We start from the raw sequence: 25,090 nt of genomic DNA, 5'->3' as shown, positions 1-25,090 counted from the left end.
TTTATGTGTATGCATATAAAAACAATAATAATAACAAATAATAACCTAAACTCACCCCAAATAACCGAAGATTATTAATATTTTTAATCACTGCCGTGGAGGTCGATGGTTGTTCCCGCGTAAAAGTTGACACACCGGCGTTGTTGCACGGCACTCACACCAGAGGGCAGGCGTTTCCATATATCCCCGTAATGACTAATTTACAGGGACAATATATATTTATATGTGTGTGTGTGTGTGTGTGTGTGTGTGTGTAGAATTGTGAAAGTGTGGTGCCGCGAAGTAAAAATATTGCAGATAAATTAAACATCCCCCCGCCCGAGAAAGGCTGAATGCCTTTATCAAACAAAACCGCTTAAAATAAATAAATATTGGAAACTGTATAGACCGCACTTATACAGAACCCACTTATGAAACCGCAACAAAAATAATACTAATAAATTAAGAAAGCTAAACTAATACATAATAAATAACAAGGTTGCAACTAATTAGAGGGAAGTCTGCAAATCTTGACAACTGGACGCGTTATAGTGCCAGTTGCAGTCTTAAGTTTCACAACTCGTACTACACTGTCTTTACCAGGCAACAACTCTAAAATCCTGCCTAATCTCCACTTTAATGGTGGTAAATTTTCATCTTTAATTAGAACTAAATCATCCACCTTGGGAGGGTCTGTAGGAGACATCCATTTATTCCGAATTTGAAGAGTATGGAGGTACCGCTCACTCCACTTTCTCCAGAAACGCTGTGACAGTGCCTGAATAAGATTATACCGATTTAACCGCGAGTTAGGAATATCCTCAAAATTATATTCGGGCACTGATAACAAAGATCGACCGATTAAAAAATGTGCCGGTGTTAAGACTTCAAAATCTTGAGGATCTTGTGTCAAAGGACACAAGGGCCGGCAATTAAGAACCGCTTCTACTCTAGTAAATACCGTTACTAGCTCCTCAAAAGTTAATACCTGGTCACCGATGACCCTCCGTAATAACGTTTTGGCTGCCTTTACCGTAGCTTCAAAAAGACCTCCAAAATGTGGCGCTGCTGGCGCATTAAAACGCCAATTAATATTTTGTTTAGCAGCAGTACCACTAAGCTCCGCTTGTACTTCCCGAGAAGCTAAATATCGCTGTACTTCATCCAAATGTCGGTTTGTGCCTACATAATTGGTGCCATTATCCGACCGAATTACACTCGGGAGACCTCGTCGAGATGTAAACCTGGTCAAAGCTGCCAGAAAACTATCAGTAGATAAGTCCGTAACACATTCAAGATGAATGCATTTAGTAGCTGAACAAATGAAAACGCACAGATACGCCTTCAAAGTTTTTGCATTTCGCAAACGTGAATGCTTTATAATAAAGGGTCCGGCAAAATCCGTTTGCACAGTATGAAAAACTCCCGTAGCAATCACTCTATCGGTAGGTAACGAAGACATCAAGGGTTCCGCGGGTTTAGCCCTTGTCCGAAAACATGAAATACATTTAAAAATTCGGCTACGTATAACTTGACGTGCCGAAATAATCCAAAATTGACTTTGTAAAATAGCCTGCAATGCCGTTGAACCTATATGGCAATGCATTTTGTGATAATGATCAATTATTAAAACCGTTAATGGATGATCTTTTGGCAGAAGAAGAGGATGTTTCCTATTAAAAGACAAATCGGAATAATTCAATCTTCCTCCTACGCGTAATAGACCATCCTCACTAACGAAAGGCATAAGCCGCCGCAACCCTAAAGAACAAAGACTCTTTCGATTAATACAATCTAAATCATTAGCAAACGCTGTAGTTTGAACCAATTTTATTAACCGCAGTAAGGCAAATTGCCTTTCCTTTGCTGTCAAAACACCGGTAACTTTATGATTTGGATTTTTAGAATTATTAATAAACCGAAAACAATAAGCCACTACCGCTAGCAGTACAGTTAATGAACTAAACCGCGTAAAGATGGGATTCGCTTCCGTCTGTACCATATGAACTTTTACCATCGTCTTGCGAAGACCAGGCAAATCGCCTTCTGCCTTTTTCATTATATTCTGAGGCCAGGTATCAGCCTGACCTTTAAGCCAAGACGGACCCCACCACAATGTGTGTTCGAGCAATTCCGACGCGCGACAACCACGACTTGCAACGTCTGCAGGGTTCATTTCCGATGGTAAGTGCCGCCACTTTATATCTACACCGCTATTGACAATCTGTGACACTCTATTTCCTTCAAAGGTCTGCAAAAGATGAGGTGAGATCCGCAGCCATGAAAGTACGATAGTGCTGTCTGACCAACAAACAATATCTTCAATATCCACCTCATTCTGAATAGAGTCCACGACGTATTTGGTAAGCCGTACCAATAATGTCGCGCCACAAAGCTCTAGTTTGGGAATGGTAAGTTTGGACTTTACTGGTGAAACTCTTGACTTAGCCATCATTAAAGTTACAGTAACCTCACCACAGTTATTGACCGCTCTCAAATAAACAGCTGCGCCATAGCCGAGTTCAGACGCATCAGCAAATCCATGAATAGAGCAAATCTTAGAATCTCCTAGGGCAAACCGCTTCAGATTAAAACTTTCAATTACAGGCAAATCCTTTAAAATGCCTTGCCAATCCGCAACAATATCCGCAGGTGGTTTGTCATCCCATGACAACTTTAATAGCCAAAGCCGTTGCATCAGAATCTTACCTTGTAAAATGATTGGAGAAATCCAGCCCAATGGGTCAAAAGTTCGAGCTACCGTCGACAAGATGAAACGCTTTGTACATATTACATTATCATTCAGCTTGGTATGATAAGAAAAACTATCATTACTGGGATCCCATTGGATGCCTAATATTTTAATGAAGCTAGGCCCGTCCGCATTATCTACAAAGATACGAGGTTTTTCTAAATCTTCCTCAGATATGTCTCTCAATAACTCCGCGGTGTTAGAGGTCCATTTACTGAGATCAAATCCGCCCAATTTTAATAAACCGGTCAGATCCCGCTTAAGATTTTGTGCTTCTTCTAGCGTATCCGCACCACCCAAAATGTCATCCATGTACACGGAAGTACGAAGAAGACGCGCCGCCGCCGGAAACCGTGATTCTTCGTCCTCAGCCAACTGTCTTAAGGTCCGTATCGCGAGATAGGGACTCGACTTCATCCCGTAAGTGACGGTATTCAATTGATAAAGTTGAAGAGGCATATCTGGGGACTCTCTCCAGAAGATGAGTTGATATGGCCAATCTTTTGGGTTAATCAAAATTTGACGGAACATCATTCGGATGTCCGTTGTAAATACATATTTATGTAATCTAAATCTACAAATAATCTCCATTATGTCGCGCTGAAGCTTGGGCCCCGCATGCAAACAATCATTAAGACTAACTCCGTTACTAGTGCTACCACTAGCATCAAATACGACCCTTATATTTTCCGAACCTACTTTAAAAATTCCGTGGTGGCATATAATATAAAAACAACCGGAAACATAGTCTTCTGGTTTACCGACGCAGAGTGACATATGTCCCTTTTCCGCATAGTCTCTCATGAAATCTACATATTTTTTACGCAACGAGTCATTACGCTGAAGCCGTTTTTCCATTGCCAAGAACCGCTTCTTAGCTAATGGGACTGAATCTCCAAGCAAAGGTTTGTTGGATAAAAAAGGCAAATGTACAACATACCTACCGCCCTTATCCCGCTGATGAGTGCTTACAAAAATAGACTCGCACTCCATGTCCATAGGGTTTTTAACCGCGTGAGGAAGGTCTTCAATTTCCCAAAATCGTTTCAAAATATCATCCGTAGAAATGTTAGAATAAAATGTATGAGAAGAATGAGTAGTCCGAGGACATGGATCTGTAGCCATAAATGTGACAGGACCAGTCAACACATGCCCGAACACCGTATTCATCGCACGAGGTAAGTGGTCGTGTACCTTGATAGTACCGCCGCCTAAATAAATGTCCCCAATAAGATCCGCACCAATCAAAATATCAATTTCTCGACTTATAAAAAATTGTTCATCCGCAAGAACTAATCCTCTATAATTATCCTCTAATCGAGGTGATAAGGAGAACCCTGGCAAATTACGAGTGATTTTATTCAAAACTGTAGCCGTTGTAAAGAGAACAGGTAAATCCGCATACTTGGGTATAATAGTCAAGTTAACAACCCCTTTACAACCGCTTACAGGAATATCGCTTAGCCCCGTGACTGTTACTACGTTAGATTTAAACCGCTTTAATCCTAACTTATTAGCACAATTTTCAGAAATAAACGTACTCTGACTGCCGCCATCAAGCAGAGCACGTGCCTCTAGATAATATCCGTGTGAATCTAATACCCGAACCGTAGCAGTTGCTAGCAAAACTGTATGTTGGTAGGTCCCACAGGGTATTGCTTGCGATGACATTCCTCCAAACACGTTATTAACACTTGTACTCGTCGATTGAACCGTGGCCGCAGGGATCGTCACCTGAGGTACATGGTCCGGAGCATTCGTGTTACTCATGATGTGATTGGATGGTGATTGCTGTTGCCGCTCCCGCGCCCCCGCAGGGAGGTCAAAATGTAATAATGAATGATGCTTTGGCGAGTTGCATTTGTAACAATTTCTATTATATTGACATTGTGCAATATTGTGACTATTAAGACATCGAAAGCATAAATTATTCGATATCACGTGACGCTTTCTAATAGTAGGCGTTAAACCCAAAAATTTCTCGCACTTGACAATGAAGTGACCCGCTGTCCCGCAATATTTACAAGATGTGGTAGAATGATTTTGTATTACCGCATGGGCAGCTCGTACCGCTGCTGGAGCTGGCATTCTACGCCGCATAGAAGTGTTGGAGTCAGGAACCGCACTGGACTCCAACTTTCGTATTTCACATTCCAAAAATTTTAATAAATCCGAAAAAGTTGGTAGTTCCTTTTCCTCAATCTTGTTTTCAAAATCTTTTTTTAAGTTGTTATCCAATTTTTGAAAATTAATATAATATAAAATATATGACCACGAATCTACTGGAAAATTCATCTTTTCTAACGCCTTTGTATTTTCTAATAAAGTATTTACAAATAATTTAAGACCACTTAAATTCCTAGAATTTACTGGTGGCGCACTCAATAAATTGTGCAACAACTTATCCGCCAGTAACCGCTTGTTACTATACCGCGCTTTAAGCAAGTCAATTGCGATCGAATAATTATCACCAGTAACAGATAGGTGTTGAATTAACGTTTTGGGCTCCCCTACTAATGAACCTGACAAATAATATAATTTTTCCGTATTCGATAAAGTTAGATCTTGACCGACTAATGAATGGAAAAGGTCTATAAAGGAATTAAACTCCTCTAACTTTCCAGAAAATGTAGGGAGTGTCAACCGAGGAAGAATTGCCTTAAACTTAGCAGTGGAATCAGTATTTTGATTATCACTACCAAATTCTTGGTAATGAGTGTCTAAATCGCAATCATGTTTTGTTTCACTATAACAACTCGAGATGACGTCTCTTAATAAAGTAATACCTTTTGTTATAAGTTTCGTATACGGCTTTAAGTTTATCTAAATCAGAGTCATCCGCCTTAAGTTGCATTTCAAAATGCATAGATAACAAATTCTTGGTAATGAGTGTCTAAATCGGTATATCTAACTCGAAACTCATTCTTTTGTTCTACTGTTAGTTGGTCTGTCCAGTCACAAGATCGTATATAAGATCGATATTCTGAACTACCATATCGTACTTCATTTGTATTCTTTTAACCGCAGCCATTTTTAAGAAAATATTTATTTTAATTATAAGTTAATCGTAAAATATAAACAATAACAAACAGAAAATAACTTCAAAAAGTATAACGACTTGAATATTCAAACAATTAGATTTATCCTACAATAATTTAAAATAACAAAAATATATAGGTACTTATAGATTTCCTATCTTATAAATCTACAAGTATATACAAAATAAATAACTAAACAAATGGAAACTATGTGATTTACCAAACTAATAAACCACATAAAAGGATTATTCTCCTTTTATTGTATCCGCTTATTTAAAATAAAATATTGTAAAACTAATAAAATTAACAATGCTTATTTACCGATATAAGCCTTAAATAAATATGTTATATTACAAGACCGCAAGAAAGAAATAACACTTATTAATAATAGAACAACCTTAAAATCAACAAATACAAAAGTATCTAAAACCGCAAAAAATATATTTTATCTAAGTATTTTGTCGCTAAAGCTTAATTATACTTTTATGTCGAAAAAGTATCCAAGTAATTAGAAAAAAGCTCCCTGTTTTTAAATATAAAAGTGACAAAAATAAAAACGCAAAATCATTTGAAAGTCCAACCGCATCCAGATTTGAAACTTTTATAAGTTTCATAGAGTCTTTTAATGTTTCTGGAGATTTTGGACAAGTGATAAGATGTTGAAGCATTTTGGCAGCATTACTGAATTTGTAGACCTTATTACAAAGCTTGCAAGAAACAGACTTGTTTGATAAAGTACGGTAGTGCTCCCATATGCGTAAATCTTTAGGTCTCCCCATTGAACCTAAAAAATGAACGATGATTAGTTGGTCTGACGAAAATTCAACAATAGAGTGCCTATTTTTTTACAATGATTATTTCTTGTTATTTACAATAAATTTATTAAAAAAATAATAAAATAAATACAAAAAACCTCGCAATTGTAAAATTACATCTCCTCGGAGGATTAAACGCAGACGCTAGTATTATCGTATTGTTCTGTATTTTTCTCAGCAACTTCTTTAAATTAGGTACTTAAAAAATAAATATCTAGTACACATCTTAGGCTATCCACCATTATTATCAATGACGACTCTCAGCTAACTATGACTGAAAAATAAACGTGTGATGGAAAATTTTACTATCCGCTTGAGGATTAAACCAACATACGAACATGCAAACATACTTTATCATTTATTATTACCGCTAATAAATAAAACCGTATATTTACTTTATTATTTAAAAACAATTATTCCATCATTCAAAAACAATCAGAGGATGATAATCTAGTTGCAAGATTATAGAAAAGAAAAACAAAATACCTAACACGTGTGTACGTTAAATGAAGTTTTTTTTTTTTTTTGTCGTAAAATTGAATGTGAATATGTCAAAGTGTAATTATATGGGGCGGTCAAAATCCAAAATCATATATATAAATACCTAACACTGAAACAAGAAAGTTTACCGCAAAATACATAGAATTTCATCAATGACTTCCACAAAGAACAACATATAATTTTTTCTAAGTCCGTATCTTCCGATTTCACAGTATCTCTCTTCCGTAGATATAAGCTTGGGCTACATTGTTATGCTACGTGATTTTGTCGCTGTCTTGCTAGCAGGGTTGACAGATATACGATTTAAATCGTACTCATACTATTATTTGTCTATTTTTTAATGTACGATCGTAAAGATTATGATCGTAATTCGCACAAAAACATACGACTTTTTGGTTACCTGGCAACATTTTTATTATGAAACGAACATGCTCACATCATCAGTCACATGCAACAATTTATTGGGGTTTTCCCCTTCACATCTGGCAGTCCTGCTTGCTAGAATATAGGTAAGTCAGCCACAGTTACTGACGATCGATATTTAAAGGGTATTGTTTTTGTGCTAAATATTTCATAAAAACGTTATTTAATACTTTGTGGATTATTAATTTAGTTGATAATCACTAAGTAAAATGGATGCTAATTTGAGAGATCAAGATCTTCGTATAAAACAGTGTAAACACAAAAGGTACTTAGATCGCGTGTGTTCGAAGCATTTATTCTAATAAATTTAATTTAAAATTGTATTTGCCAAGCCGTAGCCGAAGCCGATCTCCAAATATATTTGGCGATAGTGAGACCCAGTGTCCAGATGATTTACCCAGCGTCGTCGCAACAAAGAAAAAAACGAGGATATAAAAGTAATTTACTGAAAAAGAAACAACTGTTCTAAATGCTTAATTTATGGAAAGAAACGTTCTAAATCTTAATAAAAGATCAAATGAGTATTTCGGACTGTTAGTGGCTCAAGAATTTAAATATATACGGCCATGTGTGCGAACGATGAAGAAATTTTAAAGTATCTACGGGAAGCAAAAGGCCAACATTTGAAAATTAATTACTTTCATTTTATTATATATAGATTTTTAAAATTTCCTGAAATATTATTAGTTAACGTTTTATTTAATATTGTAGAATTGATCAATAAAATTTATAAAAATAATTTATTGGTATTACTTACATATTTTCAAAAAAATACGTAAAAACCTATTTTTTTGGGTGATTATGGGAGTTTATGGGTGTTTATTGGGTTTTTACCAAAGCACCGGGTTTAAACCCGGTGCTTTGCCCATCTGTATATATTACAAGACCGCAAGAAAGAAATAACACTTATTAATAATAGAACAACCTTAAAATCAACAAATACAAAAGTATCTAAAACCGCAAAAAAAAATTAATTATACTTTTATGTCGAAAAAGTATCCAAGTAATTAGAAAAAATCCCCTTAAATATAAAAGTGACAAAAATAAAAACGCAAAAAGAAAGAACCGCATCCAGATTTGAAACACCGACCTCCAAATCGCAATCCGCCGCCCGCAAAGTTTCCCCAATATATGAATGAAAAATAGTGTGAAATACTAAACACTATCCGCTACTAAACCAGGTGCAAACTTTATCATTTATTATTACCGCTAATAAATAAGACCGTATATTTACTTTATTATTTAAAAACAATTATTCCACAAAAACAATCAGAGGATGATAATCTAGCTGCAAGATTTAGAAAAGAAAAACAAAATACCTAGTGTGTACGGTGAAATGAAGTTTTTTTTTTTTTTATGTAAATTGAATGTGAATATGAAAGTGTAATTATATGGGGGGTCAATCAAAATCATATATATAAATACCTAACACTGAAACATAAATATTACCGCAAAATATGTGTACAGTGTATAAGTTTCCGATTACTACTTTAATAATTTTTACAACGTAGATGGAAGCATATGACCTACGTGTATCCGCGATTTTAAGTGTTTTCTTTGTATAAATGATTTAAAATAGACAACGATAACGGGTTATAAATCCGTCTCGAAGCGATCAAATGTTATATAGAGGAATTTCGGTGGAATATTTACTTTCATCACCTACTTCATCTCACACTTAGGTGCTGGTTCAGGGCTCCCGTAATTCGTGTTATCGGTGTCTATTTTTTCCTCGATTTATGTGTATGCATATAAAAACAATAATAATAACAAATAATAACCTAAACTCACCCCAAATAACCGAAGATTATTAATATTTTTAATCACTGCCGTGGAGGTCGATGGTTGTTCCCGCGTAAAAGTTGACACACCGGCGTTGTTGCACGGCACTCACACCAGAGGGCAGGCGTTTCCATATATCCCCGTAATGACTAATTTACAGGGACAATATATATTTATATGTGTGTGTGTGTGTGTGTGTGTGTTGTAGAATTGTGAAAGTGTGGTGCCGCGAAGTAAAAATATTGCAGATAAATTAAACAATTGTATCATAATATTTATTAATTGCCTTGCTTATTTCCTATATTGTATAATGCAAATAAAGTATACTCATTCATTCATTCATATATAGGTTAAAAAAATTGCACAGTAAGCATGCCACAATCATCACAAGTATTGCCTCCTTTCCCCCCTACCCGGACCAGAAGCTGTGTACGCCATAGTCAAAAGCGTTACTAATATTGCATGTGTCATAACTTTTTTAGAATGGGACAATGAAGCGACTACTTGTATAAAGAAAAACCGTGAATCATCTTAAGATATCGCGGAGCAGAAGTAATATTGGTTTATATTTGAAATATAAGTAGGAAGAATAAGTAGGTAGGTAAGAACCTATAATGCTATAGCGGATGATTCAGCTTTCACTGCCTAAAATGTACTGTGACATCAGCTGACGTATGTTTTCCAGGGGAGAAAGGTATTATTACTAATGGGGTTTAACTGACCCCTTGCTAGCAATACGCCCTATCAGGTCGACCTCCACGCGGTTTCCCCTGGAAACCATCTTGGTTAATCCTAGTGGAATTCGTCACGATGGGCTAACTGACCTGCTGTCATCGTCACCAATTATCCCTCACTGGTGCCTCGCCAGCGTATGCTGGTAGCGCGGGCGGGGTTTCCATTCCATTATCACCCATAAAAAAAACGTATGTTTTTCCTTGCGTTTAATCGAAATTGGTTTAGTTTATCTCTAAAATAGACAAACGTAAGGCTTCGTAGTGTAAATATACGTATATAAATGTAAAATCTACAATAATAATATAAAATGAGAAATATATGGAGTCGGATTAAATACCTTTACTATAATTTTGTATATTATTTATTTATTTCTTATTTTTTTTTAATGGGTGAAAATGGTATGGTAACCCCGCCAGCGCTAACGGGATACGCTGGCGGAGCACCAGTGAAGGGTGATAGATGAGAATGAAAACAGGCCAGTTAGCCCATCATGATGAATTCATTAGGAATTAACCATGATAGTTTCCAGGGGGAACCGCGAGGAGGTCGACTTGGTTGGGTATATTGCAAGCAATGGGATTCTCAGTCTCCATTACTAACAATCCCTTTCCTACCAACCATCATGGTTAATTCATGTCGATTTCGGCATCATTGACTAGCTGACCTGCATTAATTCTCACCTATGTATTATCCCTCACTGGTGCCCTGCCAGCGTATACCGATAGCGCAGGCATCCCCGCCCGTCATTTTTACCCATTAAAAAAAAATATAAGATGGGCGCTACCATATATTATGTGAATTTATATTGATGTTTCTATGTATAAGCGACAGTTAATTTGTTTTACTTATTCGTAGATAGGTTCGTAGACTCTACCATGAAAATTTCTTATCGTTTAGACACTTTATTGTAGAGTTGTGACGACTCATCACTCTCGATATTTCTTTACGTGTTTCATTGTACACACGAAATTCTTTGACCGGTCTACGGATTTAGAATTCATGGTAGAGCTACAGGTAATTAAATATAAAATAATATTTATAAAAACATGTATTTCGAATGCATAACGGAATATGGTTGTATTGTAAATAAATAAACGCTTGTTGCAAACTCTACCAACGAAGGAACGGAGCGAGCGCGCTCGACAGAAATAGTTCTGCGTCGGACGAGCCAACTAGCTTGACCATGGTTTGGGAAATTGTCGGATAACTGTATAAATTAACGCTTCAGTCTTCGTACTGAATCTTTTTTTTTTTAGGTTTTACTATATTTTCTCAAGATATATATTTCCGAAACTACAGGCGAATCTTAAAAAAAAAAAAAACTATAATTTAAAAGTGTTTAAATAATGTTTATATCGATTTTGGGTAAACGAATGTACCAATCGATACGCTATTATACGGATAAGATAGAACGAGACAGCAATATTTGGTGCCTTATTTTATTTATATATTGCACCAATATTACAGGACTTGTTGAAGAATTATTCTTTCTCGTACGCGCAATAATGCGAACGTACCCTATAAATTTATTTGCTATTCGTCAATTAAGGCTGAGGTTTTGTGTACAATCTTTAAAATAAATAAATGAATTATTTATTTATAATAAAAAAAAAATTTTTTTATTATAAATAAATAAAGAAACCTACTTGTACAGATAAGTCCTGTGAGTTTTAAAGCCGCTATTTTGTTTTTTTGTAAACCAGTTTGTTGTTTGTAATTCGAAATTGTGTATAAAATGTATTTTATCTTTCAACATTTACTATTCCTGATTTACAATTGGTAAAGTAGGCATACTATTAAAGTAGCAACCAAATATTCAACCCACTTGACGACAAGTCGATATTTATGTCGTGAATAAATTAGCTACTTTTAGCGAGGAGTTTGCATTTATTAGCTTACTGCCTACTCTATTTAGCATCATTTTAGAGAGAGACCTAGTGTTGATATATATAACAGGGTTAAATGGTCCAATTACCAACAATGTGCTCTATCAGGTCGACCTCCACGCGGTACCCCTGGAAATCATCTTGGTTAATTCTAGTTGAATTTGTAAGGATGGGCTTCTATTATTTTCATATGTTGTATCTCACTGATGCCCCGCCAGTATATATCGATAGCGAAGATTGGGTTACCATTCCATTATCATTTATTAAATAAAAACACTTATTCCAACTCCCAATTATATAAGTTTTGGGGTCGGCGTAATATTTTTTATCCATATTACTAAAGGTTTTGGTTTATAGTTTTACGACCGGCCGCCTGTCTGACGTCAAACCTCTTTGGGAATGCATTTGTTGGTAGTATCCGCCACGTACGGTATAAAGGAAAGTATCAAGGAAAAAGAACGGAGACTGATAGTTTTTTTTTTTTTTAATGGATGATAATGGAATGGTAACACCACCCGCGCTATCGGTATACACCGACGGGGCACCAGTGAAGGGTGATAGGTGAGGATGAAGTAGGTCAGTTAGCCCATCGTGACGAATTCAACAAGAATTGTTCACGATGGTTTCCAGGGGGAACCACATGGAGGTCGACCTAATAAGGCATATTGCTAGCAATGGGGCTGTCAAACTCCTTTGCTAACAATCCCTTTCCCCCCGGAGACTGATAGTAAAGGATGTTAGTAGAATATATATAATTATGTATTTATTAATATGATATTAAATATGGAATTTTGCTGTGTGGTCCCGGCATAGAATAGGCCACTCCTTCTTTTCCCGTGAGTGTCGTAAGAGGCGACTAATAGAGAGCGAGGAATAGGCAGCAGCGTCCCTTATAAAACATTTCTGAATCCTAACAGCGGTTGCCAATCCGCCTGCCAAACGTGGCAACTACTGGTAAAATCCCCTCAAGGGGGAGGCTTACGTTCACCAGTGGATAGTTAAATACTGATATGAGAAATATGAAATTACGAGAAACTCACGAATCACGGTCACCGTACACCCAAAGCTTTTCTGCGTATTATGCAAGACAGTTCCAAACTTATTTTCGTTAGTACCAAATCAACTCGCGTCGAGTATTCATCTCCTACGGATAACACACTCGAACTCGGTCTTAACGCTGTCCTAATAAAGTTTACTATCGCGTGAATCATTTATCGAGTGCCGTAATAAAAGTGTGAACGGAATTAAACGTTACAAGTGATTATTTTAACATAAAAATAACCGCGGGATTGTTGCACAAGCGTTCTGTTTGTATTCACATAGATTTTTGTGTTATTTAATATAATATTATTATTTATTACTGCAATAATTTACTCAATGCGCTGAAGTTACAAGAAATACACTAGAAAATATTAAGCGCCTCAATCAATTCTAATTATTTTTATTATCTTTTAAGAAAATCAGTTTATTTACATTGTAAAGTGAATATATTTTCTGGTTCTTCGATATATTAATTACTCAAGTACATTGATGTAACAGTTCTAGATGGATCATTAGCAACGTTGTCGAGCTGTATACATTTTCATTGCTTCTCTTAAAAAAAATTCTAACACACTGCACACGCTATAACGTAGTAACGTCACAGATCCAGTGATACCATAACAATAGTTATATTTATAGCTAATAAGTATCATAAAGTCCTAATTAATTGTTTTTCACAAAAAAAGCGACTTTAATTTTGGCTAAACCTGTTATTTAGATTTTTAAACGGAACTAATGAATCGATTTTGATAAAATTTCTACAGGTTTAATCTGTAAGTATGCCCTTTTAGATAAAGAAAGAATTTTCCAAATCGGTTTACAATTGACGGAGTTAAAAGACTTTTTTTTTAAGTCGGTTGAAAACTGTAATAACAAAAGTTGATCAAATGTTGGCAGACGCGTAATTTTCTTTAAAAACAAAACAAAGCGAGCCAATTTTTAATGCTGCAAACAATTACAGAATGAAGTCGACATAATTAGCATCCTATATTAGTGATAGTCGACTTTTTTAAATAAATATGTTTTTTTTTAATGGATGATAATGTAATGGTAACCCCGTCTACGCTATCAGTATACACTGGCGGGGCACCAGATTGGTAAAGAGTAACAGGTCAGTTAGGGAGGAAAGGGATTGTTAGTAATGGAGACTGAGAATCCCATTGTTAGCAATATACCCAACCAGGTCGACCTCCTCGCGTTTCCCCCTGGAAACTATCATGGTTAATTCCTGAGGAATTCATCATGATGGGCTAACTGGCCTGTTTTCATTCTCATCTATCACCCTTCACTGGTGCTCCGCCAGCGTATCCCGTTAGCGCAGGCTGGGTTACCATACCATTTTCAACCATAAAAAAAAACAGGTCAGTTAGTCCGTCAAGACAAATTCACTAATGAATCAATCACGATGGTTTCCAGGGGAACCGCGAGGAGGTCGTCTTGATAGGATTATATTACTAGTAATAGAGTTAAAATAGAGTAATAGAGTTGCTAATCCCCATTACTAACAATCCTTCCCCAAAAAGAAAAACATATATGTTCTTCAAATCAAAGCTTTTAATTGAAAATTCGATTTTTTTTTTATATAAATTGCAATACCTTCTTTCCTGTATGTAAATAGTAACTAATTTATTCAAAAAAATCCTTCCCCCTTAAAATCCTATTATGAAAGGAAAATGGGTAGAAATACGACTAAATAAATTTAAAACCTGCCTTCCTAACTTTCCTTTCCCGTGGGTGGAAAGTTAGGAAGGCAGAGACCAGAGGGAGACTTTATACAAAAGTCGATTGCTTGGGTACCTCTGTCCCATTCGTGTTTCAGCCGTGAAGCAGTTGTGTTTGCATGGCTGTGTTTCGGTTTGAAGGGTGGGATATGGCGTGAATTTACTGGGTACAGAGGAATAACACCTGAGTCCTCAGGAATGGCGACGCATGGGGGCGGGGCATGTATCATGGGCGAAACAGTATACTCTGTTATGTCCATGGTACTGCTCATGTCTATAAGCGACGGTTACAACTTTCCATCAGGTGGGCCGTCAGCTTGTTTGCCATTCTAAGTTGTATAAAAAAAAAACAAACTTTTCTGTTTTATAAATTAGTATAATATAAAGAAATATTTGTTAAAATAAAAAGAAATTTAACTACCGGCTGACTAGTGGCTTACGAGTATTAACACATAGCCATAAACAGTATTAGAAATCTGAAATTTTGCATAATGACCTCATGTATTTACAAGTTGCGTCAGAATATGCAATTTTTGTTAGCATTTTCAATCGACTTAAAAACAAGAGGTCCTCAATTCGGTTGCAATTTTTTATATTATAATATCTATACTGGGTAATGAAGAGTCTTTTTTTTTAATGGATGATAATGGAATGGCAACCCCGCCTGCGCTAACGGTATATGCTGGCGGGGCACCAGTGAGAGGTGATAAGTGCAGATAAAAGGGCAGGACAGTTAGCCCATCGCGATGAATACACCTGGAATTCAGCACGATAGTTTCCAGGGGGGACCACGTGGTCGACCTGCTAGGGTATATTGCTAGCAATGAGACTGATAGTCCGCATTACTAACAATCCTTTCCCCCCTAATGAAAAGTCGTACACAAGTTGTGTACGACTTTTCATTAGGTTTCTATGAGGACCGTGTGGAAGTCGATTCAACTTGTTGTTGCTGATAATGAGATCGTTACTCATAGGCGTATTTAAAAGTGGGGCCAGATGGGCCATGCTCATCTCAGATTTGTCTAATTCCCATCTCAGGATGTGAGAAAATCTTTCAGATATGTTCGAAAACATATCTAAGGCGCTGGCCATCCCTCCTTCCTCTAATCCCCGGAAAATAAGCTACGCAAATCTCACTATTTCCTAGACCTGCTTGCTAGGCAAAGATCCGATATTCCATACATACCTTCATAAATAAAACGAAATAAAACATTACACTTAGATATAAAAAAAAAAATATAACTCCCCTTTGGCAGTTGAGAAAAATGGCGTAACCCAGGGCTAACTATAAAAACAAGTGACGTGTCCACACGTGTAAACAAACACTGAACAATTCGCGTGAAAGACACAAGTGGGTGTGACAGTTATACAAAAATTGTTTTTCTCTTTTTCATAGCTTCTTTATTCATTCATTAATATAATATATTTCACAACAATTTACACTAACAGTTTTACATCTGCCCTCTGAATAGATTTTACTAGGAAAAAGGGCATGTGAGTAGCGGTGGGTATCTATATATATATTTAAATTACAATATCTATATATATATATATTTTTTATGGGTGAAAATGGTATGGTAACCCCGCCTGCGCTAACGGGATACGCTGGCGGAGCACCAGTGAAGGGTGATAGATGAGAATGAAAACAGGCCAGTTAGCCCATCATGATGAATTCATCAAGAATTAATCATGATAGTTTCCGGGGGAACCGCGAGGAGGTCGACCTGGTTGGGTATATTGCTAGCAATGGGATTCACAGTCTCCATTACTAACAATCTCTTTCCCCCCAATATATATATATATATATATATATATATATATATATATATATATATATATATATATATATATATATATATATATATATATTGGCCTAATATGGATATATTAAATATCAGTTATACAATACATAACTGCATTAATAATAATATATTACATAACTACACTGGGTTGGCTGGTCAAGAGATCTCTTTCAGAGATGAACCCTCCCTTGCTAACAAGTTGTTAAACTAATCGCTGTATCTTTTGTTCAAGTGTGATAAAGATATGTATAGATAAGTATATGTATATATATATATACATATCCGACCGGTATGGGCGATACCAAAATAGGTAATGATCTTTTTTCCATCATGAATCTTCAAAGGAAGTGGACATATAGATATTGGAACGGTATCGACATTACGCATGGCTGCTTGTGAGTAATGAGATTCAACAGCTCCATTGCTAGCAATATTGCAATAGCAGTATCAGGCTGACTTCCTCGCGGTTTCCCTTGGAAACTATCTTGGTTAATTCCTGAAGAATTCGCGGTGAGCTACCTGGTCTGTATTCATTTTTACTTATGATCCTTGACTGGTGCCCCGCCAGCGTATACCGATAGCGCAGTCGAGGTTACCATTCCATTATCATCCATAAAAAAAAAACTAGATTCGACTTTGTCATAATCAAATTTTTGTTTCGCAAGACGGTCGATTCAATCAGCCTAATTATAAATATCCTAAATGCTGTTCATATTCTTTCCATCAGGTGGGCCGTAATCTTTTTCTTTTTGTAATGCAATTCTATGTATCACAAAAAAAGACTAACCGTGAAGCATACAGTATAGATTGCAAAGAATATAATAAAAAACGATTCAGAAATAGTAAAATTATCACGTAAGACTAAAAAAAAATTGTAGAAAAAATAATGTATTGAGAACATTAGGTGTGAAATTACTGGATACAGAGGAATAACACCTGAGTCCTCAGGAATGGCGACGCATAGGGGATATCATGGGCGAAACAGTATACTCTGTTATGTCCATGGTACTGCTCATGTCTATAGGCGACGGTTACCACTTTTCAATCAGGTGAACCGTCAGCTTGTTTGCCATTCTAACTTGAATAAAAAAAAAACATTTCTCTGGTGGTTGGCATATTGAAGGGGGGCAGGTCTACCCTCAGGATCAGAAACGGAGTTATTAGCTGTGGCCAAAGATATCTCTAACAGTTCATTCTATTAAGGGGCCAGATCAGACCAGAAAATATTCCCAAACGAACCAATATCTGGTTACAAATTGTTTAAATCATTTCATCATCGTGATTTGGACATATGTACACCTGAGAACCATTACCCCCCACTCTCTGACAGTCGAGTAGGAACATTAAAAGTGAAAATTTTGAGGTTAAACGAAAATTACGGTGTGCCAAACATCCAACGTTCGCGTAAACAATGTATGAAACAGACCGTTCGCACGGCAACACAAGTTCTGATAATATTATTTCTGTAACAACAGCGCTGCTAAGTGAATTTGAACCTTTTCGCGTTGTGATAAATACTCATATGAGTATTGAAGAATGAATTCTTCATACTCTTACGAAGGATAAAGGTTGGCACGTGTAATAGATTTAAATCAATTTTTATTTTACACTGAACTTAAATCATCATCACAAGTGATGGGTACTAGCAACCCCAGTATGACCCCAAAACGAGTATCCCCTATCGGATCAACCTTCACACAGTTTCTTCTGAAAATTATCATGCTTAATTCCTGATGAATAAGCTGCGACTGGTCAACTGGCCTGCTTTTATCTTTACCTATCATCTCTCCCTTTTTTTTATGTAATATAAGGTATAAAAGGTAGTCTTAGAATGGCAAACTAGCTGACGGCCCACCTGATGGAAACTGGTAACCGTCGCCTATAGACATGAGCAGTACCATGGACATAACAGAGTATACTGCTTCGCCCATGGTACCCCGCCAGCGTATACCGATAGCACAGGCACAGCTACCGTTCCATTATCATCCATTTCAAAAACAGACATCTCTAGAGCTAGGTTTTTGTATTAACCGTCAACTGTCCACCGCTGAACATAGCCTCACCCATAATAGGAGGTTTGCCAGTAGTTGCTATTCTTGATAGGCGGATTGGCAACCGCAGTTTGGCTTTTGGTGATGTTTTAAGAGGGACGCTGCTGCTCATCCCTCCACCATAAGCTCTCTTAGTCGACCCTTATTACACCCACGGGAATGGAAGGGGTGGCCTATTCTTTGCCGGGACCCACACGGCTAGATGTATGTAGGTAAATTAATATAATTATTTTACTCACGTGATTCATAAATTTATAAAAATAAAACATAATCACGGTAATTCCTATCTCTTAACAACTTATGTATGTATGTAAATAAATAAGTTACATATTTTGACAGCTAATCTAGACTATTTCCTAACATAATCTAATAGGAGGAAAAGGGATTGTTAGTAATAGAGACTGAGACCCCCATTGCTAGCAATATACCCAACCAGGTAGATCTCCTCGCGGTTCCCCCTGAAAACTATCATGGTTAATTCCTGATGAATTCATCATGATGGGCTAACTGGCCTGTTTTCATTGTCATCTGTCACCCTTCACTGGTGCTCCGTCAGCGTATCCCGTTAGCGCAGGCGGGGTTACCATACCATTTTCACCCATCAAAAAAAAACATAATGTATTTCAAATATGTAAGTTAATCCTTCTTTGCATGATTTTTTTTATTAGTGAAATAAATCAAGGCGATATAAATAATGTTCAAAATTAAAGAAAAAAATGGTTAAAAAATAAATTTGACAGCTATGTTTTTTTTTCTGCAATGGACATTAAAAAGGTATCCAGACACGATCGACTTAAAGTGAACTTGTTCTTTTATATAATTTTTGGGCATTTAATGTTATGATGGAAATTTCCACCATTTCCAAAGAAGGGTTAAAAAGTATTTACGTGGCGTAAGATTTTCGAGAATTTCAAATTACAAACACAATTGAATGGAGGGAAAGGGATTGCTAGCAATGGAGTTTGGCAGCCCCATTGCTAGCAATATGCCCTATTAGGTCAACCTCCACGCGGTTCCCCCTGGAAACCATCGTGAACAATTCTTGTTGAATTAGTCACGATGGGCTAACTGCCCTGCTTCATTTTCACCTATCATTCTTCACTGGTGCCCCGCCGGTGTATACCGATAGCGCGTGTGGGGTTACCATTCCATTACCACCCATTAAAAAAAACCACAATTGAATGTACAAATAGATGCAAAAAATATTCCCCCATTTATTATGATTGTATAAAAAAACATTGCGTCTTAAACAACACTATTGTAATGATACTGCAGAATAGGTAACCCTAGTTTTATTTTTTGGAGTGTGTACACGGAGAATTGAAACGGCGTATGTCTACCTACTCTGTAGATTAATCATAGCTCCGTTTTACCAGACCTTGATGCTATTACGTCGCATCTCTAATACCTACCATTGTAACCTTCATTTTCCTTGAAATACAATTTACATGCGTTCACAAATGTGAAAATTTAATTCGTGAAAAATAGTGTACAGTCTATGTTTTTGTTGCAACTTTATATTTTTCTCCTTCGTAGAAACATTTCGAACCGAAATATTTCTAGAATATTCCATTATGAGAATGAAAATAGACTGTTATTTTGTTATGTTATGTTACATACACACGACTGTATTAGTGACAAATTAAAAACTCCACTATTTTATTTATGTATTTAAATAACTTTATTGACCAAATTAAATCATGGCACAAAAGTCGGACTTAACGCTAGTAGCATTCTCTACCAGTCAACCTTTGGGATGAACAGTGAATCACGAACGCGGTACTTCATTATTAGGATTTTTTTAATGGGTGATAATGTAATGGTAACTTCGCCTGCACTAATGGTATACACTGGCGGGACACCAGTGAGGGATGACAGGTGAGGATGGAAAACAGGTCAGTTACCCCACCGTGATAATACGCCTGGAATTCAGCACGATAGTTTCCAGGGGGGACCACGTAGGGATCGACCTGATTGCATATATTGCTAGCAATGGGACTATTTTTTTTTATTGGATGAAAATGGAGTGGTAACCCCGCCTGCGCTAATGGGATACGCTGGCAGTGCACCAGTGAAGGGTGATCGATGAGGATGAAAACAGGCCAGTTAGCCCATCATGATAAATTCATCAGGAATTAACCATGATAGTTTCCAGGGGGAATCGCGTGGAGATCGACCTGATTGGGTATATAGCTAGCAATGGGATTCTTAGTCTCCATTACTAACAATCCCTTTTCCCGCCGCAATGGGACTGTTAGTCCACATTACTAAATCCTCCCCCCCCCCCCCCCCCTTATTATTAGGATATTTAATAGCAACAAAAACAAAAGATGAGGGTTCGGTAACTAAATTACATATTATAGAAATCATTATCGATACCAACAACCCATTGTCTCGTAGCTATTGGGATCTTGTCCCGTGAAATAGAATTCTAATTAAGCGATTGGGCGTCAATAGAACGATCAGTTATTATAAGTTGTACATTTAATTTGAGTTTTATTGTAAAATTTTCTTTTTCAATAATTTTACTCATATAACAGTGGATACAATATAAAGATACGCATTCGATTTTCTTAAGATTTCGTGGGAAATATCTCATGAAAATGTACAGATACCTACATATGTACAAGCGGGGGGAAAGGGATTGTTAGCAATGGAGTTCGACAGCCCCATTGCTAGCAATATGCCTTATTAGGTCGACCTCCACGTTCCCCCTGGAAACCATCGTGAACAATTCTTGTTGAATTCGTCACGATGGGCTAGCTGACCTACTTTATCCTCATCTATCATCCTTCACTGGTGCACCGCCGGTGTATACCGATAGCGCAGGTGGGGTTACCATTCCATTATCATCCATTAAAAAAATATATATGTGTACAAGCATATTTATCATGCTATATTTATATATATTTAAAATATTTTAATTCTAACAAGTAGTTTTGAGATTCTTAAACACATTTGCCAACTAAAATCAATTTCCTACGCACTAAGCATATACCATAGATAATATATAAAAATAGAAACCGATCGTTTCATGGACGTTAAAACCGTTGTTCTGTTATGATAATAAATTTAAACAATTTTTTAACATTATAAATTTAAAATTTAAAACATATTTAATGTAAAAGTATCAAAAAATGTAAGGTTATGTTTACAAAAGCATGATTACACGTTTATTTATGCGAGGCAAATCATACTAATTACCTTTACCTGATCATTACACATTACCTAACACTGTGACCTCACGGCCGTATTGATTTCAGACATTGAGTAAGCGAGGTAACAATTTAAAAAAGTGAAACAAGTGTCAATTGAAAAATACGAATAAGGAAATCATGATGACGATAAGCGAAAGACAATACTCCTCGAACAAGATGTCCAGCATCCACAAGATCAACGACAGAGTCGTCCACCGGGACAGCTACGACGATGTGAAGAGTTCCTCGAGCGTCAACAGTGCCTTGGTCACCAAACGGGGCTTCAAACCGTCCGATATGTTTGATCCGCAAAAGAAAGCGTTCCTCACTAACCTCAGTTATAAATTGTTCCCTGTAAGTTGGGTAAGTGTATCTATCCTATTTAGAATAATGGAAAGCTTTCGACAATAACAAACACGCAAGCGCAAGGTGTGCCACAAGGAACTGCTCTCGGCCCTCTAAATACGCTGGGCCGTTGTATGTATTATTGTCTAAGTATTTAGTATTTATACCAGTAATTAGATATTACTCACCTTTTTACTAACATAATAAACATATGGAACAAATTTTAATATAACTGAAATCGGTATTATATTATTACAATGAAGTTTACCTATAGGGTAAAAGAAGGAGTTTTAAAAAAGATACATAAAAAAAATATTTATTTATTTATTCTTTATTGTACACAAAAAATTACAACATATAATATATATAAAATAAAGATGTACAACAGGCGAGCTTAACTCTGTAAGAGTTCTCTTCCAGTAAACCCTGAGTGGAAAGGAGCATTAATTATTAGCGGGCAGTATGCGTACAATAATAGAAACATTATAGATGTTTCTATTAAAAAATAATAAATATGTTGACATATATAAGTAACTAATAATATAATATAATATAGTATATAATAATTATCAACATATTTTATTCACAAGACAAATTATTCTTTATTTGCGTATTGTAATAGATAATTTAATAGCAGGATACAATTTAAAGAAAAAAACACAAACACAACACCTGCTGCAGATTTTTACCATCGTACAACCCGCCATAAACTAAAATTTCATCCCAACCATCTGGACAAGTGGCGGTCCTCCACCGTGCGTTTTTCAAGGCACTTTCTCCCACGCACAACCACTCTTTGGAATCAACTTCCAGCAGCAGTATTTCCGAACCGATACGACAACATAACCTTCAAGAAAAGAGCATATTCCTTTTTAAAAGGCCGGCAGCACACCTGCAATGCCGTAGGTGTTGTGGGTGATCATGGGCGGCGGTAGTCACTTACCATCAGGTGAGCCGCATGCTCGTTTGCCCCCTGTGTTGTAAAAAAAAAAAAATACAGTTTATTTCTCTTTTCAGTTCTATAATTACTATTTAAATTGAAAATCGCTGAATAATTTCAAGAGCATATTAAAAGAGCATCTCCTATATTCATAAACGCGTTATGTTTGTGAATGTGTATGCATGTATTTTATACAGTTCGAGATAATATTTTATATATTATATATATATATATATATATATATATATATATATATATATATATATATATATATATATATGTATTATTATATACAGTTATATATGTATATATTTTAAATGTAAGTATATAAGTTGGTTTGGTCATTTGGAGAGGATGGATGAAAGAAGAATTACGAAAGAGATTTATCGAGCAAGAATGAATGGAGATGTCGGTAGGGGCCGCCCTAGACGGACGAATGTCGACCAAATAGGCGACATGCTGAAGAAGGGCCAAATTAAAAGTACCCGTAACCGGCATGCGTGTATGACAAGATTGATGAATGTGGAAGAAGCGAAAGAGGTTTGTTTGAATCGAAGCATTTGGCGTTCCATTGTTTCTGCCTACCCTAATGGGAGACAGGCGTGACAGATATGTATGTATGTATGTATATAAGTTAGTTGGTATTTGGATAAACATATTTATTATTATTTAATAGAAACAACCATACTGTTTCCACTTCTTATTGTACGCACACTGCCCGCTGGTAATTAATGCTCCTCTCCACTCAGGGTTTGCTGGAAGAGAACTCTTACAGAGTTAAGCTCGCCTGTTGTACATCTTTAGTTAAAATAAAATTATAACAATGTAATTTTTGTGTACAAAAAAGTATAAATAAATAAAAGGGAAAAATTACAAAGTTCTGGTGACGTTTCTAATTTAATATTAATCAGGGTAATTTATAAAACATCCATTTTCCTGAGTTGGCTGAGTTTTGCCATTTGGGACTATTTGGGATTAAAATTCAGCCTGCAACGCTTTATTGATGTATATATATATTTTGAATTTTTTCATTACCATATTAGCCTTTGACTGTCCACTGTTGAACTCCCCTTTGGGAGGTTTTATCAGTAGCTGCCACGCTTGGCAGGCAGATTGGCAACCGCGGTTAAGGTTTGGAGATATTTTAAGAGGGACTCCGCTGCCCATCTCTCGCCCTCCCCTAATCGTCTCTTATAACACCCACAAGAAAGGAAGGGGTGGCCTATTCTACGCCGGGACCACACGGTTGTTGTTTTCTTGCTTATTTTCAATTTCCAAATTGTAGATCTTTATATGGTATCATTTAGTTTTTACAGTTGTTTATCTGTTTTTTTTTTTTTTTATAAGTAACAGAGCAAGTACTTAATTCAATTGATTTTAATACTTTGGCAACTATCCAGCCAATAGATTGATGATCGTAGACTTTTTCCTTGAACTCTTGAATATAAACTACTAATAGGAGTACATTGGTCTGTATAGGTATGTTTCTGGGTTCGATTCCCGGTCAGGTCAATTTGAGAAGAGAACATTGTACTAAATAGCTTCGTGTCTGAGTGTTTTAGATTACGCCTCGAGTATAGACTGTTATTTTTAGTGTTCTAACACAATTTAATATTTATACCTTAGAATAAACTTTTCTACATTTATATTATAAATTTTATTACTCAGGTAACCGGTCAGGTTTCGCCGTACGAATTTAAAATATACGCCATTTAAAAACTGTTAAAAATATACATATATTTGAATATATTAGTCATTTATTTTTATTTATTAGTGTATGCATTCTATATTGGAAACAGATAAAAAAATTATATATATATACATATGTATATATATATATATATGTATATATATATTCTTTATTGCACTAAAACATACAGTAATAACAACAAATTAATAAGAAAGCTAGCAAAGGCGAACTTATGTTTAAAAGAGATTTCTTCCAGTCGACCTAACGCAGTGGCATAAGAAGTAGCACAATAATAATTCGTTTAAAATTATTTAATATTTACCCAGTTAAGGCATATGACTTATACCTTATGTTGTCCTCAGAAGTGGTAATACATGATATGTACCATGGAT

At 36.1% G+C, this 25,090-nt stretch overlaps 2 protein-coding genes across 6 annotated transcripts in view; one reads left to right on the top strand and one right to left on the bottom strand.

The window, feature by feature from the left end:
- Positions 1–484: 484 nt before the first annotated feature.
- Positions 485–11,210, bottom strand: LOC128201151 (uncharacterized). The gene is made up of 3 exons (XM_052897139.1): positions 11,144–11,210; positions 1,714–4,947; positions 485–1,293 (listed from the first exon to the last, which is right to left on the bottom strand). Exons 1-3 carry the CDS (start codon positions 11,208–11,210, stop codon positions 485–487), a joined length of 4,110 nt encoding a protein of 1,369 aa, XP_052753099.1.
- Positions 11,211–13,034: 1,824 nt separating this feature from the next.
- The window catches only part of LOC113513351 (uncharacterized), a 29,810-nt gene continuing 17,754 nt past the window's right edge, over positions 13,035–25,090 (top strand). For 2 of the 5 annotated variants that reach the window (XM_052897188.1, XM_052897186.1), the window contains exons 1-2: positions 13,035–13,218; positions 21,790–22,077. In XM_052897188.1, the coding sequence (XP_052753148.1) occupies positions 21,862–22,077 (216 nt within the window). In that variant the 5' untranslated portion in view covers positions 13,035–13,218; positions 21,790–21,861. Of the gene's footprint in view, positions 13,219–21,789; positions 22,087–25,090 lie in introns of all 5 variants that reach the window. The other 3 variants (XM_052897187.1, XM_052897184.1, XM_052897185.1) reach the window with 2 other exon arrangements.

Source organism: Galleria mellonella, unplaced genomic scaffold, assembly GCF_026898425.1.
Source record: "Galleria mellonella isolate WM207_F2 unplaced genomic scaffold, CSIRO_AGI_GalMel_v1 utg352, whole genome shotgun sequence".
Taxonomy (NCBI): domain Eukaryota; kingdom Metazoa; phylum Arthropoda; class Insecta; order Lepidoptera; family Pyralidae; genus Galleria; species Galleria mellonella.
Note: the sequence above shows the minus strand (reverse complement) of the source record. Positions and strands in the feature narration are given on the sequence as shown.

What these genes read in the sequence shown, in the direction of transcription:
- LOC128201151 (XM_052897139.1), bottom strand. Translation starts at nt 11,210, where the DNA reads ATGGTCAAGCTAGTTGGCTCGTCCGACGCAGAACTATTTCTGTCGAGC. An exon ending in CGCGCTCGCTCCGTTCCTTC is followed by an intron (nt 4,948 to 11,143) that starts GTTGGTAGAGTT and finishes ACTTAAAAAAAG; the next exon opens with ATTTTGAAAACAAGATTGAG. An exon ending in GCGGCTTATGCCTTTCGTTA is followed by an intron (nt 1,294 to 1,713) that starts GTGAGGATGGTC and finishes TCATTTGTTCAG; the next exon opens with CTACTAAATGCATTCATCTT.